Source organism: Danio rerio, chromosome 21 (genome assembly GCF_052040795.2).
Source record: "Danio rerio strain M-AB ecotype USA chromosome 21, GRCz13ab, whole genome shotgun sequence".
Lineage (NCBI taxonomy): Eukaryota > Metazoa > Chordata > Actinopteri > Cypriniformes > Danionidae > Danio > Danio rerio.
In genome coordinates, this window is record NC_141041.1 from 21,015,582 (window position 1) to 21,033,571 (window position 17,990).

The 17,990-nt window shown below is 35.5% G+C and overlaps 1 protein-coding gene across 2 annotated transcripts in view; it reads right to left on the bottom strand.

The window, feature by feature from the left end:
• The window catches only part of nnt (nicotinamide nucleotide transhydrogenase), a 64,309-nt gene that overhangs the window by 13,646 nt on the left and 32,673 nt on the right, over positions 1–17,990 (bottom strand). For both annotated transcript variants that reach the window (XM_087299474.1, NM_214756.1), the window contains exons 14-19: positions 17,251–17,446; positions 14,925–15,158; positions 12,695–12,855; positions 7,701–7,880; positions 6,039–6,198; positions 535–616 (exon numbers count right to left, since the gene is read on the bottom strand). In XM_087299474.1, coding sequence (XP_087155600.1) covers positions 535–616; positions 6,039–6,198; positions 7,701–7,880; positions 12,695–12,855; positions 14,925–15,158; positions 17,251–17,446 — 1,013 coding nt within the window. The remainder of the gene's footprint in view (positions 1–534; positions 617–6,038; positions 6,199–7,700; positions 7,881–12,694; positions 12,856–14,924; positions 15,159–17,250; positions 17,447–17,990) is intronic.

Sequence of the window (17,990 nt, forward strand, 5' to 3'; positions counted from 1 at the left end):
AATATTTAAATGTCAAATATTCATCTACAACCTAATGAATACAATCTATCTTCCAATATTTGTAAATTTACTATTTTTTAAAACGCATTTTAATGTTTTTAAATATTGTATAGATAATTTAATTACGGATAATTAATTAATAATAAGTTTATAAAATATCCCATTTACAAAGCTTATTATGGCATATAAAAATTCATTTTGACTGATTTAATTAAAATATATTTTTAATATATATTTTTAAAGAATTTAATAACTCAATAACATGTTTTGATATACATTCAGTTTTAAAGCACATCTGTGGGCAGAAAAACAGGTATTTGGGTGAAGAAAAATATTTCTAAGTGTCATCCACTTCAATAATCCATATGATGTTAACCAACTAGGGGTGTCCTGCATCTCCTGAGCAACGGTCACATAGAAAAATGGAAAATGCAAGCTGAAAGCCTTCACCCGGTCTCATAGATCTTACTCATGACTTCATCATGACGTCAAATCAGTTTCACTGGGAGAATTAAACAAAAACGACTCGCTTACCGGACTTTCTTGCCCTGATCAGTCAGTGACTTCACAAGATCAGCAATGGGATACTGAGCTTTTGCTGCACACAGACCATAACCTGAAGTAAAAGATATAGGAATTAAATACATATAAAAATATACAAACACATTCAAATTTAATACAATACTGTTATGGTGTTTGTTTAGAAGACAGAAAAGTACAATTGTACATTTATTAAAAAAAAAATACATATTTACATAAGTGTATTTGCATGTTATGCATTTATTTATACGTTTATTTATATTATTTATGATGTAGTCATGGTTTTTATATAATATGTATTTACTTTTCTGAACTTCAGATAAGTCACTTAAATATGTATTTTACAAAAGGTACAATTAAAAAAAAAAATGTACTGTTCTGTCTTCTAATGTCCATATATTTTTTTATTTGTTACTATTTACGGTGGTCAACATTGTACCAAAATCTTGGGGTTGCTAAACAGTTTTTGTTTGTTTTTAAAACGAATGACAATAGAAGTCTGATCTATGATTAAAGCAAAAACAAAGAAAAACAGTTTACAAAACTCCTGCGTAAACGCCTGAACTCTGCATGATCCCGACACGTCATTTCCATATTTTTACTAATCATAGCTCATCCTTCTCACAAAATGCTGTGTGAACTGATTTTGCTATAATAAACTATTCCAACTTATAAACAATAGGAAATATATGTTTTGATGGTAAAGCAAACAAGTGACCCGCTTCCACTCATTTGTAACTCAGACGCAGTAGTAACTAACACTCGAATGACTGGAACAGATTATAAACAAGATAAAAAAAACGGAGGAAATTGCTTCATGTTGAAATACATTGTTGATTAATCTAAAGAAGAGTCAGAATATATTATAATTTATCCCAAATATGTTTATTTTTACACCTTTGGCCCAGTGTGAAAGCAAAGCAGATTCAGTTAAAATGGGATCAGTAGGAGCTTGACATAATAAAAAGAAAATAAAAAAGTAGCACTAAAAGAAACTCCATGCCAGTCAATTACAGTTGACACAGGTCTTTCACAACAGCTTCAAAAATCTTTGCGCCCAAATAAGCATGTCACAGTTTGACCAACCCTCTTTACTACTAATGATTTTTTTTTTCTCTGAGAAAACAGCCATAGTTGGCAAACCCTACGCTTAAACAGAAAAGGCTTAAATGTTTTCACAACTGTCAATCATCCAAACACACCATGACAACTTAAATTATATGAAAAGGTGTAAATGAAAACAAAGCTTAGTTCAAGGAGTGAGCAGTAGAGAACTCAAAACATACCAAAAAGCAATGATGGCTGATGGATGAATTTAGAGGCAAATGAGGAGAGAAAACTTAAGTGCTTCAATTACGTGTTATTTTGCAGTCCAGAGTTCAACAATAAGGAGAGTCTAACTTTCCAGACTGCAGCTTCTATAATCAAACATTTGCCATCTTTTATATCAGAAAGCCAGTGAATTCATTATTATTAAGCATTAACTCTACATTAATAAGCATTAGTAAGCAGTTTATAACTGCAGCTAAAAATGCTTATTTTTTTAATTATAACCATATTTATAATGTGCTTAACAATTGTACTTTCATAATTTGTGGCTGGTTGTAGGGCTGGGCGATTTGGCAAAAAAAAATCTAGGTTTTTTATAAAGTTTGATCGATTCACGATTTCGATTCGAATTTTTTTTTTTTTATTGTGTTACTAGTCTTCTCAAAACATGACAACAACATGACTGAAGTAACATTCTCTTTAAAAGTAACTTGAAAAACCATCTGGTTAAGCAACATTGTATTTTTAATGGCCATGTCATACAAAAATCGGTCAAGGTGTAAATAAATGTAAAACAAATTCACGAGTTAAATAGCCTTGCTGAAGATTTTAATAAAAATATTTGTGTAAATATTGCAGTTGCAGGAATACAGAGGTATTTTTGCAAGTTTTGCTGAGCCTAGGAAAGATTGGCTGTCAGCTCGGCTTTGACTTCTTTTGATCTTCTGATTAAATGACAAGTTGTAATGCTGCTGCCTTATTCTTAAAAAGATACAGTGGAAGAAAAGGACTGAACATGGAAACTGTAAAGCGCAATTTAACCCAATGTGTGAAGTTGTGGACGTATAGCAGGAGCAAATACAAGCATCAGATGTGTGTCTAACATAAATTAATATATTTAATCTATTTTTCTATTTCCCCCTTTTAAATACCGATCTTTTCATGCACTTTTCACCACTCTCTGTATTATGCTGCCTGATCTGTCTGGTTTTCAACTAGGTCCACTAAATGATGTCATGGGGGCGGGTACTTTCATTTTTGACTGCTACATGCCCTCACCTCTGCTCGTGTTCAAACCAAAAGATCGGCGCGGTTTTTCACATGGCAGGCTTTTACATCCTTCATACATGTTGAAATCCACACAGACATGACTCAGACTAATGCAACAAGTAAAATCCTACATGACTTTACGCTTTAACAGGCAGTCAAGCAGGTCGTACACCAGAAGCGCCGCGACAGCGCGCACATGACAGTTTAAACTATCACACACCAAACGCGCACATTCGCATGATATTTTACATGAAACTAATCAGATGGCACTCTGTGGCGCGGCTGAAATATGACCTGCGTCCTGAATCGTGGCTGGGCGGCGCCGGTGTGTGTATAGGAATCCGTTTAGAATTCTAAAATCCATGGCGCTGCGTGGTGCTGCGCGTCGTCGAGAGGTGCTTCTGGTGTGCTTCCTACATCATACAGAGAGTGAACCAAAGCGCATTGGTGCCATTATAATGTATTAAATATATATATATTTTTTTTTTAAAATCGCGATTTCTCGATTTGATTCCAAATTAAATAGTCTTAAAACGTAAATTCGAATTAATCAAAAAAAAAAAAAAAAAAATTATAATAAAAATAATAATAAATCGCCCAGCCCTAGCTGGTTGATTTTTCATTACTTAAGTATTACATTATTTACAAACCATTTGTATTTAAGAGCAGTAGGAGGTTTTTAAGATAATTCAGTAAATGAGTGAGTAAATGATTAATAAACTATTGAAATCAACGTTTATAAATCTTATTTTTCAGGCATATAGAAATAATTATTACTATGTATGTTAAATGCTGTTTAACTCAACTTCATGCAGTTTTGTGACCTAATCTAAAGTGAGGACTATTCATGCTTTATCAATCCCTCAAATGACTCATCAGGTCCGGATAAACGACCTAAGTTGGCATACATGCAAAAGATGAGGGGCCTGCTCCGCAAGTCACGTAACAGTTTGGTTTGTGCATTGATTAGCCTGTTGTCCAATGGGGTTTTACGCAAGTGGAATTTACATGGGAACGAGGAAACAATGGTGTCTGAGGCTCACCGTATGTCTGTTTCCATATATTGATCTCTTATTATTAGACTATGCCAAAATATACCCAGACTCTTTTAATAGGGCACCTTTAATGTATGCCCTTAATTACATCCAATAGGTTTATCCCAGCAGACTTTGGTGCTCATGACGAGTCAGGCCAGTGTTATCCGTGAGCACAGGGCTCTTAGACATCTTGGCAGAGGCTAAACAGGCAACAGTCAAAAAAAAAAAAAAAACCTGGATGCCTCATAGCTGGTTGGCCATTTGTTTTAAATAAAAAAGGGCCGTTTCTGTTGTGCTTGGCCTTGCAGTCTTGTTTATTCTGGAACGAGCTGTTTATTATCATTTCTCCTTTTCTTTCTGTTCATATTCCCGCATCTAATCGCTCCTCTTTTCCACTGTCCTGTCGCCTTCAAGGTCTTGATCATCTCAACCTGCTGTCGGACCATAAAATGTGACTATAAAACAGTCCATTGCGAAGAACAAAGCAGTCGCTCGAGGCCAATGCCAAGACAAAACCAACCACAGAAAAATATGCACTTCACATACATGAGTCCAACTAAATTATTTGCCAACCAAGCTTGTATTAAAAGCTAAACACGGATCAAGTTCATCTAACACACACAGCTCCATCAGTCAGCTGGGCTAAAAAAAATATGGCGCAATCATGCCAGAAGAATACCACATGAGGCCAATCACACCACTTTACGAAACACCCAAACAGATACATGATAAAACTGCATGCAAATATTTCGAGGGCCTTAAAAAAAAAAAGTGGGAATTTAAGACCACCTCACAACAAGACCCAACAGGCCTCAGGGAAAAATCTGAAGGGATTATCCCACACAGGAGGGGTCAAAAAAATTTCAGTGATGTAATAGGGTGAAGCAAGGTTTCATTCACAGACATAAAGAACTGTTTGAAGTAATAAAAAAAAGTTAGCATTCAAAGATGAAAGAGCAGACTACAAGTTAATAGTTAAGAGCAGACTAGAAGTTAATTAACACCAATAATTGGTCTCAATGTCATTACAACATTAACATATTTTTTTAATTTTAATTTTAACGCTTGACCATAAGGCCAAAAACATATTCGTAGTTTAACTGTGATGTTCATATGTTAAGAAAACTCGACCTAATTAAAAATAGGCAAAATTAAAAATAGTTTGACTTCTAATTTAACAAGACCATTATTGAAAATTCTGACCTAATCAATCTAAATTTTCCAGGTCTATTTTTTCAATTAATTTCCCTACTGTGTGTGGAGTCTTGTGACCCTGGTCTGTTAAGGCTGATTTATAATTAATATATTATGATTTGTACTTATTATATTATTCTGACATTTTCCGACGCAGCCTTCACATACAAGCGCACCTCTAAAAAAAATGAAAGTACACGTCACAACGATGCACGGCACAAGATTTGTGATTGGTCAGTTTGGTAGCAGTGATGAGAGTGGGTGGCGTGGAGAGCCGTGTTTTAGGCAATGCGCGTTGTAATTTCAGTTGTTTAGCATTGATGTTCAATAAAATATCATAGATAACAGACCATGTGTTTACTTCAATTGTTTTAAAATTAAATTCAAAACATTCAAAAATTTCTCACACGTAATAAGTGTGCATATTTACTGTACAAAACTTGTCAGTAAACAATGAGGGCAAAAACTAAATAAATCAAATAATCATTCATTAATTGTAATCTAGTTATAAGGTTCAATCAATCGAAATATTGATTTCAAGCTAAATCGCCCAGCCCTACTTGCTCCTCTGTAAACTCGTTTGTGTTTTTAAAAGTAGGCTTTTTGAAGAAAATTCAATGCAGGTAAACTATTTCTTTTCACAAAACATGCCAATGTCTAACAGAATCGTGACAAAACTCAAACACAGCTGTATCAAAGGCCTAAAAAAGGAAAAAGTGAGAATTTCAGGCCACCTTTTTAAACTTTAGAACAAGCCCCAACATGCCTCAGGGCAAAATCTGAGGCGTTTATCCTGAACAGGAGAGGTACAAAAAAATCACCAGTGATGTAATGGGACCAAACCAAGTTTGGCTTGAACAGACATAACAAAGGTTTGTTTGAAGTTTCCCCAGATTTAATTTAAAAAGCAAGTTTTAGATGTGCAAGTCAGCAAAGGGCCGCCATTACCTGGAACGATGATGATATTATGAGCCTCCTTGATCAGATCCACCGTCTGATCCACGTTGACCTCTGTGTGGGTACCTGTGATCTCCATTGGCTTCCCTGTGCCGGTGGATGATGTGCCGTAGCCTCCCAGAATGACATTAGCCAGGGATCGGTTCATGGCCTAGTGAGAAAAAGATCCGAAATTGCAAAAATCAGGGCAATGCAGGGAATGAATACCACCTTTCAGTGGAAAAATTGTGTCAAGAAAATGTGTGTCAAACATGTGTTGTGACATTTAGACATTGAAAACAGGATATCAACAAAGCCAAAGTGGCTCAAATAGGAATTTGCATGTGGATAAAGGATAATCCTTTAAAAAAAAAAGGCGTAGTGTTGAGTTTTCAAATTGCTCAGGTTCAAGCCATGGGAGTCATTATAACAGGAACATCCAGTCTTCCAGATCAAGATTTTTAGACCAGCACACATGTGTTTTATTAGCCAAGATCAATTAAGCAATGCGCAAATGATTTACAGTGACCTTTTATAGTTTTGATCATCTTATCTATTGATTCTCTTTCCACTTCTTAACACTAGCTATGTTTCCATCCAAAAATGCGAATTAACTTCATACGCAAAACTTCCTGATCATCTGGTGCCAAATAACAGTTAAAATGGGATTTGCTGCGATAAGAGAAGCAGCGAGAATCATTTCTTCATTTAATAAATAACTTGCACCTCAGAAGACAATCCTGACACACAGTGAACGCGTGGTGCCGTTTGAAAGTGTGAGACGCGGAGCACAGACGATCTTGATTCTGGAGATCATTAATAACATAATAACACTAATACTAAAACGGTTAAGGCATTTTAGAATGACCAAAACAACATTTCAGATGCTTTACAGTGTGCTCAGCCAGCTGGTTTGTCCATTCGCAAACTTTATCATTACATGATCTCTTATAACAAAATCACATGACCTTTTTTAATGCGCATGCTGGAATTTGTTCAGTAAAAGTGTTTCCATCGTAGTTTATGCGCATCTTTTTTTTTTTGAAGAAACAGTTGATCCTACTTAGTTTTGCGCACATGTTCTTTATGCGCACTTTCAAAATTTATGCGCATCTTGCCGTTTACATCAACCGGTTTAAGCGCATATCCAAAATGTGTATAAAAATAGTTGTATGGAAACATAGTTACTGTTTGGCTTGCTAGCCTTTTATTTGAAAGCAAATTCATATTTATCTGTCAAATGCTTACAATCTTTCAAAAGGTTAGTTTTAGTTTTATCTCTAAACTTCAATTGCGAGAGTATTTTTGTATTTATGCAATCAGTTTACAGTAGAATTGCAATATTTTAGCTCTTTCAGCTACAGGTATGTTGACTATGCTTGGCCACTGGTAAAACAAAACAATAGGAGTGCTTGCAACTCTGCTACAGCAATAAACATTATGTTTTTAGGCAATTTGCATAAACCAATCGGCAAATCATTATACACTCGGCCAGCTAACCAATCAGAGTACATTATGAATTTCTAAGGAAGGTCTTCATAGAACCAAGAATATGCAATAAAGGTAAAATGTGTGAAAAATAATGTGAATTTTTTTCTAAACAAAGCATGAACAATTTATTGTGCACAGCAAACACAATAGTGGGGGACAAATCAAGTGTGACTGTGAACTTACCACACACATGATGTATGAGAGGATGGCACCAGAAGAGCCAATGAGGGCACCCACAATGGTCAGCAAGTTGTTATTCAGCAGGAAGCCTTCAGCGCATAGGGCCCAGCCGGAGTAGCTGTTTAGCACTGTGATCACCACGGGCATGTCGGCCCCTCCGATGGCGGCTGTCAGGGTCAGGCCCTACAAACAAAAAGAAAAGCAGGGTCAAAGAGAGGGTCATACAGAGAAAAAAGGGTGGAGATCAAAGGTTACGGTGATGACAAGGGAGCAAAGCGCAACAGTAACTCAATTCCATCGTTTAAAGTCTGCCAAAAGAAAAATCACAAGCCTGAGGTATAAGCATTGTACACAACGTTCATTTTCTCTAAAACCGGTCTGTTCATTTCACACTGGTCGATCATACAAATAGGAAAGGTGATCTGGCGCACGCCAAAGCAACACATTTCACACAGATTTGGTTGCAATGGGCTTCAATTAAGACATGAGGTGTTTGTCAAAACACAGTATTGGTTTCACTCGTCCATGATATCATCCCTGTATTATTAAACAACGCACGTTCCACTGGGAACAGGCTTAAACAAAGCCAGCTACCACACATCACGTAAAAAATACGGTTAAACAAGCAAAAAAGATGGAGACTTGAAGAATATCGCTGTAAAAAGAGCCAGGCTGCAGCTGATTGTTTATCTTTATAGGAGGTAAAAGGAGCTGTATCAAAATGTCAGCTTCCTGAATATTGACAAATGACAAAAGGCCCATGACACCAAATGTTTTCCTAGAGTTTTTTCTCAATTTCATGAATGTGGTTCATGCTTATCCATAATAATATGGTGACATTTAAAAAAAATAGAGCCATAGTAGAGTGGACTTCATGCGCTTCACCGATCATCATTTTAATACATGCTGCACTATGTTCTCAATCTCTCTCTATACTCCATGACGATTTACAGAATTTCTTTATAATGTCTGTTCTCACAGCACATTTCATGTTGTAAAATTTACAGTAAATGTTGCACAAGCATTTTAAATTGTGTACATTACTGACCACCATTACGCTAAGATGTAACAAACAGGCATGGGTCAGTGGAAGATTCTGATGGTATGATAACCTGGGGTATAAATATCACGGTTTCACAGTACTGTGATTACTACTCTAAAATAAATTCTTTTTAAAAATCTAGGTGAAATAAAATGTTTTGTTGGATATAAATTGAATTCATTAAAGTAAAAGCGATTGGTTTTTCAATTGTTTACTGAATTGTGGGCTAACCAGTAGCTTTCGATGGATGGTCACTTGCTACTGGAGATACTGTTGGCCTGAATAAATAAAATAGTATTTGGCACCACGTAAAAAAAAATAAAAATAAATAAACAAAAAAAACTGAATTTTTGCAGTTTTAAAAGCTTGACTTGTGGTTTTAAAAGCTTGACCCTGAAATCGGTTATTGTACCATACCTAGCAGAGGTGTGAACTTACACTGGTCTCACAGAACACAATTTTATATTTTACTTCACAGCACAACAATTCTTGTATAAAAATGTGTACTTTTTTATAAATTTTAAATATGTATTTTGTAATACAAATATATATGTAAGTATTATCCCGGTTGCTTTTTGAGTGTTGTCGAGCGACTTGTTAAATGCCTATGGGTCACGCGCTCAACAGAAAGGGCTGCAATTGGCTCTAATAATGATAAATGGCAGCAGTGATCACAGCTGATTCATGATAGACGCGGTGGTGAAAGCTCGCTTAGCAGACACGCTTGTGTCTGGATCAGATCCACAAGAATCGCTACAACAGTCGAGAAGAGGAAATGTCACACCAGCATGTCAAAGGGCCCACAGTGAGAGAGAATGAAATGGAGTTTACTTCCAGTTCCACTAAAGCAATGAAAATGGGGCTTCTACTGTAACTTCAGTGTCAGAAAACGAAAACACACACAGTGAATTGTACAGAGTTTCTGCATTTTCATTACTCGTGCTCGCCTCCCTCGCCATAGTATTTTACCACCACATAGCGTATATGAGATAAATGACATCAATACGTAATAACCGGTTAGGATTTATTACTGAACTGATACTGAATTGTCCAATGTCAAAATGAAATACCACTCATTTTGACATCCCTAATACCTAGTAACAAATACATACAATAAATGAGCTCTAAAGGAATGAGCCTAGAGTTTTTTTTTTATGTTTCTTTCGCATTTTTCTCCACTACATTTGCATAATTGTACAGAAAAAGTGCATAAAACCTCCATATCATCTATAATATGGGCTATATATCTATTAAGTAATGTAAGATTATAATAGTGTTGTCATACTGAATTTCGGTACTGAAATTGTAAAAACATCTATTTCCTGCTACCATTAAAGTGCTGTTGAGCACGTTCTTAAACACTGCTTATTTGCCATTGTGTTGGCGTGCTTAACAGAAATGGCCATGAAGGTCATCAGTTCATCACTGTTTAGTGTTACAAACACACATACAAAAACCGGAGCTGTTCGATCAGCTAGTCAAGCATTGACCACTGTAATGCCCTATTCACTGGTCTCCCAGCCAGCCTCATCTACAGATTACAATATATTCAAAACTCTGCGGCAAGTATACTCACTAATACCAAACGTTCTGCTCATATTACCCCAATCTTGTACGACCTCCATTAACTCCCAGTTGCATACCACATTGAATTCAAAATTCTCCTCCCTGCATTTAGATCCTTAAATGGCCTAGCTCCCTCTTATCTTTGCAACATGCTTGTCCCCTACACCCCTACTCGTTCATTACTTTCCGCTGACTCTGGCCTTCTCGCTGCCCCTCAGTACCATGCTCACTTCGTTATGTTAATAATATCTTGGAATTTAAATCTTTACTTAAAACTTATTTTCTGAATGCTTCACTTCTGATCTGACAAACTGAACACTTTATCTGATCCACCAGCACTCTGCTCATTTGTCTCTTAGGTCTTGTTTTTGTGTTTCCAGTTTGTTATATTTGACTTCCTGTATGTGTGTGTATCTAATAGGGTTGGGCATCTAAGCTATAATGCCGATCCGATACACATCTCGATACAAAGAATACGATCCGATATATTAGCGATACATTTGTGATATATTGCGATGCAACACGATACGATTCACACCCATATCACGATCCAATGCGATAATTTAGCACTAGCTAATTAGTTCAAGTTTATGAGATTATGTGAAAGAGGATGCTGTGCCATTGAATGAGTTTGATTATTTATTAACCAAGCAAAACCAAGACTTTTTTTACAAACTGGCTTTTCTCTCAGAGCCAGAGTGTCAGTTTACAGTAGAGGGCCATTTTAAAACATATAGCACATATTATTTAAGTATTTTCAACATAAAAAGAATGTATAAGTGCAATATATATTAAAATATATATATATATTTGCACTCTTTCAACATAAAGGTTTAGCATTGCACAACAAGAATTGTGATTTAACTTTTCAACTATGAAAACAAGTTTTACAAAGATATATTGTGCCACTGAATATTCAAAACTTAAGGTCGTGAACTAGCAGTGTTATGCTGCTTGAAACATCACTGTCACTGTAAACAACAGGCTGATAAAAATATAACAAACCATCAATCTTCTTGCTGTGAGGTGGTCAAACTACCCACTGTGCCACCGTGACACCCATTATTTTTATCATTATTATTATTAATAGTATTATTATTATTATAATTAAATAAAAAATTAACAGGAGGAGGTGTTTAAAACCTTCGTTCTCCGTGACACTAGGCTGAATGTCTTTGCAGATGAACAATGCAATAACATCCGTTATTGACGTACAGCGCACAAAACTGTTGCGCATGGAAAAAAAACTTGCAATGCTTTTCTCACCACTTTTGGAGCTGGTAGCTACAGTTAAAGCAGTGCAGGAAGCCGGGGATGCAGGAACACTGGAAGATGCTTTCACAACAACACCGAGGCGCCGCTTCAAGTGAGATTTCAGATTAGTCGTACTGCCCACATATTTTACAGATGCGCGGCACATTTTGCAAATTGCATCTGTCCTGTCATGTCGTCCATCCTTAAATCCATAATGTTGCCATACTTTAGATTTAAAACTCAGTGGGGAATAAAATGTTTGTTTTTCTTCTCGCGCTTTCTGAGGGCGCACCACTAGCTTCATCCGCACACCTGATACACTGGTTGAAGTGTACACATCCGCAAATCCGTTGCTAAGGCATACTTTATGTAGGTCGATTAAATTATGCGCCAAAAACATGCTGACAACACTTGTTAATAAATAAAAAATAAATTCTATATTAAAAATATAAGCTGTATCTTGGAAAAACCGATGCATCTCGCAAAAACCGATGCATCTCGATTTGCTTCCAAAATTTCATTCATCCTCTGCTGCTCTACCGATGCACTCGCATCGTGCACGCGCATGACCACGTATCGATATCAATTAATCTTCCCATCCCTAGTATCTAATGCTGTCTCTACATTTATCTGCTTGTACCATATCTTTTTGGCGCATTCTTTGTAAAGTGTCCTTGAGCTCTAGAAAGGTGCTATATAAATAAAAAATTATTATTGTAATTATTGTTATTATTATTAGTCTGTTTATGAGCAAAATGAGAGCGATCCGCTGATAAATCGACTGATCATTGTGACTTTAACACCGATACAGGGAAACTGGTGCAGTTTAAAGTGGTAAACTGATGAGCTTCAATTCCAAATCACAGTCATTTTGGTTGAGCATGTGAATACAATGGCTAGCAGTGTTTAAGAACATGCTCAATTGTTGTTTAATTGTTAGCAGGTAATGGAAGTTTTTAAAAATTCTGTACCATCTGGAACTAAAATAATAGCATAATTTGAAAAAATAGCTACTCTATCATTTACACTACAAAAACAACACTTACACAGGAAAAAAAAAACTAAAAAAATGATATTCTTGCTTCAAAAAAAAAAAAAAAAAAATTTCTAGAGAACCTGTATGTGAATCCCTTACCATGACAGCAGAGAGAGCAGACACAGAGCCCAGGCAGGTAATGCCAGTGGTGTAGCTGGGATCAAGCATATAGGGGATCATGCCACCCACACTGGCTGCCATGAGGGTGGCGTTCAGCGCATGACGACCAGGAAGCATTAGCGGAGCAGAGTTCAGGAGACCTGAATGAGCAGAGCACAACACGTAAGCATTCTTAAGCAAAGATACACAACTATACGTCATGTTGTTAAAGAGTACTTTGCGCATCTGCTAGCACTGTATAAACTATAATAACACGCACACCACTTCACATCAATTCAAGACAAATATGTGTGTGCAGGGGAAAAACTCAGTAGGAGTCAAATCAATTACACTTCTCTGCCGAGTAACAAGTTAGCGATACAGTTGGATTGGGCGATTATGTACTGTATTGTACACAGGCCCCTTTTTAGGCTCAAAGAAAAACTAACAAGGATAAAAATGAGACTTGTAATCTGCTTTATCAGCAAAGGCCTGCAGGCTTCAGTGCAATGGGAAAGCTCCTGAAGATAATGCGTTCCAGCTTTGAGGGACAAGTGGAAAATGACTGGCGGGCGGAGGGACTAATTAGTGCCAAATTCAGAGGGGTTCCGCCTGGCCAGGCTTTAAACATGAGGCATGTGTGGCACCGGTGGGCTGCTGGGGTTAACAGTGAAACAAAGACAATGAGGACCTGGAGATCTATACTAGGGTCTGCATGATTAACTGAAATTAAACAGAACTGTGGCATGGTTTAGCGCGGTTTAATAAAAAAAAAACGTAGAGCAGAGTGGGTCAGTGTGTTTTACACTTTGGTTCAGTGCTTTACATAAACTTGTATCTTCTGCAAATTTGGGTTTCTTGTAATGTGCATTTGGGAACTTAACATGCGCCAACCATGTTCCTATAGTTGTAATTAAAAACTAAATAAGCCAGCTGCTGTCAACAAAAGAGAAGCTTTTGCACTCAGTATAGTTTTCCTCAATAAAAGCTTTGTTTTGACATTTAAAATATTGATTTTATTTTTAAAAAAGTATTGTTTATTGCATAAAAGTATTATAATTATTAAATCACATTATTTTAATTTCCACAAAGTGAAATATTAACATGACTTATAACCATCAACATCATCATTTTGTAATAGATTTGTTATGTTATGTTAGGTATGTTTATTACATACAACTATTATTATTATTATTATTATTATTATTATTATTATTATTATTATTATTATTATTATTATTATTAAATCAAATTATTTAATTTCTACAAAGAGAAAAATTAACATGAAAATAATAATAATAATAATCATCATCATCATCATCATCATATGACAATAATTATAATTATTTTAATTAAAAAAGTATTGTTTATAACATACAACTATTATTATTATTATTATATTATTATTATTAATAAATAATATTTTTATTTCCACAGTGAAATATTAACATGACAAACAACCATTAACATCATCATTTTGTAATAGATTTTGATTAAAGTATGTTTATTACATACAACTATTATTATTATTATTATTATTAAATCTTATGTTTTAATTTCCACAAATTAAGCGAAATATTAACATAAAAATCATCATCATTATGATCATTTTGTAACAATAATTATGATTATTTTAATTAAAAAGTATAGTTTAATAGATACAATTATTATTATTATATCTTATTTTTTTATTTCCATAAATTAAGTAAAATATTAATATGACAAATCATCATCATCTTTTATAAATTAAATTCTTATTTTTAATGCTATTAACTATAGAAAGGCATTTTAACATTGACAGTGTAACATCTTTTTACTAAACATTATTACTAAATAAAATGTATAAGTGAAATTACAAAAAAAATCAAAAAAATATATTGTAAAATATAATACATATTATTAGAAAGTCGTAATAATATATAATCAATTATGTTGCAGCCAAACAAAATAATAATAAAGCAATAAACAAACAAAAACATAATTGTGAAAAATTGTAAGGGCACGTTGACAAACCCAAAACCCGTTCATTCCTTCAACCTTATGTTTCAAATCTAAATGACTTATTCTTTTTTTTTTTTTTGGAGCAAGATGACGAAGTTCTTCAAAAAATAACCCAAATCTTTTTGTGCTCCACAAAAGTCAGTTGGGCATTCAGTTTTGGCGCAACATGAAAGTGACTGAATTATGTCACTTATTATGTATCTATGTTTACTTTCAAAACAAGCAGTACCTTGCAGTTTGCCATAAGCCACCAGAGACCCACTGAATGTGACTCCACCGATGTAGGTGCCCAGGTAAGCCACGATCTTAGTGAGGTTGGCAGCAGGGTCGGTGGCAAAGTGAGGATACTCCACCATGTACTCGGCCACACAGGTGAGGACAGCGGCCAGACCCACCAGACTGTGGAAAGCAGCAACAAGCTGGGGCAAGTCTGAAATCTGGATCTTTTTAGCAATGGTCAAACCTAAAAAGTGGAGCAAACAAAGTAAAATTAAAGGTGCTTAATGCTTAATTCACAATATTTGAAAAAGTGTTAGAACAAATCTTAAAACAAACTTGCTGCCAATCTGAAGAGGTGTGTCTAGAGCAGAACAGGAAATTAGCAGATCCATTACAGATAAAGGGATAGATAGCAAATTTGCTTTGGTTCTAATTGAGAGATGAGAAAAATTGTTTGCGTCTGTGTTGGTTTTTCCTTAAATATACTACATTTACATTTACATTTAGTCTTTTAGCAGACGCTTTTATCCAAAGCGACTTACAAATGAGGACAAGGAAGCAATTTACACAACTATAAGAGCAACAATGAATAAGCGATGTAGCCAAGTTTCAGGTGTGTAAAGTCTAAGAAAGAAAGCATTAGTAATGTAAGATTTTTTTTTTTAGTTAGTTGTAGGGAGTTGCATATTAGTAAGGAAAGTGGAGACTAAATAGTTGAGTTTTTAGTCGCTTTTTGAAGACAGCGAGTGACTCTGCCGCTCTGATGCAGTTAGGGAGTTCATTCCACCAACTGGGCAGATGCTCATCTTATGCTCTGCTTGTTTGTTCATTTACAATCTTTCTGTCACTCACTTTAGCTATGATAAACATTTTCCACCACTTAACACAGCACTACCAAAATGTGTCCAAAATTAATAAATGGAACACTCAACTTTTTTTTATTCATTCAGCCAATTTCCAGGCCATTTTTAGCTTCCTGTAAATTAATGAATCGGACTAGACCATTAAAATTTCACTAAAGAAGAGTTTTAATGATCATTTTAAATGCTTGTAGTAACATCATGTATTAAGGCCGACTGAAAAGTTGCTTTTTTTCTAGGTCAGTACTGCTAGGAACTATACTCTCATTTCACTGTAATAATCAAGAAACTTTGCTACTGTACCAAGACAACTATGTTACCTTGTTGCCTAAACAGAAAAGCCCTGGTACACCGGGTGCCATTTCACAACTTTACGCTTTTGATATTTGCTTGTTACAAAAAGGAAACAGTGTTTGTGTGCATTCACGCTGTATTTGTTAACTGATAGTCCTGTTTATCATAAAGTTCAGACACCAATAAAACAAGCAGCTCCACATTCATCTCACCTCCATGCATCATCATCTTTATTATGAATACATGTTCACCCAGATCATCTTGTACTTGAGCACCACCAAGCCATGTTTACTATCACTTCAGCAACTCCATGCACAGGATCAAACAAAATCACATTAGTCGACCAGTTTTTAACATGATGCATCAAACTAAAGAAACAAGTCTTGGGCATTTTTTAAATAATGCTTTACGTCTGCCTTTTTGCACGTTGTTTAATATTAGTTACTTATCAGTTTATTTCCAATTATCAGCAATAAGCATGAGCAAAAATCATCCTGATCTGCACAAGCCTTTATATTTCAAATAAAATTTAGTCTTCCATGTGATACAAAGCTAAAGTTTACCAGTAATACACCACAAACTACCATCAAACACATAAATTACTATAGCAAGACATGTCGCGTTCACTTATTAATGACATCATATCCAGACTATACCATTTCTGTCACCAGGGTTGCTCAAAGTGGAACAAATATATTAAAATAGAGACAAGTGCCTGTTGGAAACATGGGTATGTTTGTTTTGGTGCTTAAAAAATATCAGCATTCGTTTAATGCATCTTTAAGACCTGCTGGTAAATGAGTCAGATTTCAAGTGGCGTGTGTACATGTGTGGATGTGAATCTGGAGTGCAGGTTTGGGGAAGTGTGCATACAGGGCATATTTAGGCCGGGCTGAGACCTCAGGGTTCAACCATCTGGAATGAAGCAGACTTCTGGTTTGAGCTGGGGCTGCTCAGGACGGTTTTAAACTAAGTTCCAGCAGGTTTCCAGGAATAATTAGCAATTTAGATTAGACATGACTGGCTACAATGCGCGATACCGTGCTGTGTGACTCACACGACCTGATGACCATTACCTGGGGTTGCAGGGAAATTACAAAGATTATTTGCATACACATATTATGTTCAAAGGCCGCTGACTTTAAAAAAAAAAAAAAAAAAAAAGTGTAGGTATGTACTCACCAGCAGTGCCACCCACTGCCATGGCTGCACTCATCTGTGCCATGAGCTCAGGAGAAGGTTTCAGCACTCCAAAAGTGGCTGCAATACCTCCAGCCACTCCAATCATGCCAAGGGCGTTTCCGAGACGGGCTGTAGACTGTGTGGACAGACCCCCCAGAGCCCCCACACAGCAAAGGCCAGAGCCCAAATACATCATCTGTTATCCAGACAGAAAAACCACAGGAAGTTAGGATGCACATCCTCCCAAATCCTGTTCTCTTTTGCTACAGAGTAACTATATTTACACTAGAAAAGCTTTTTTTCACATGGTAGCAATAAAGCTGTATTTAGCAGGTCTCAAAGAATCTTCAATATTTTGTTCAACCAAATGTGCCTCTTAATAAAGCATTATTATTTAAGCATCATTTCTAAACTATGATATTATTAATTGACATATTGACATTTAATTTTAAATTTTAGTTTAAAATGTGTGTGTTAGTAATTTGAGTATTTCAGCTTTTCATTTTGTTAAACAGTTGAGAGTATTCATCATTTAACCAAATTTTGACCGAGTTAAAATAATTGCATAATATTTTCAGTGGTCATTTAAAGTTTAGTTTTTAACTATGTAATACTTGTATTATCATAATTTCAATAGAAAATTTATTTCACATCTGTAGTACTGTTTTCAATGCTACTCCAAGGGACTTTACAAGTTATCATTTTTGCAATATTGAAATATTTACATTCAACCCCAAGTA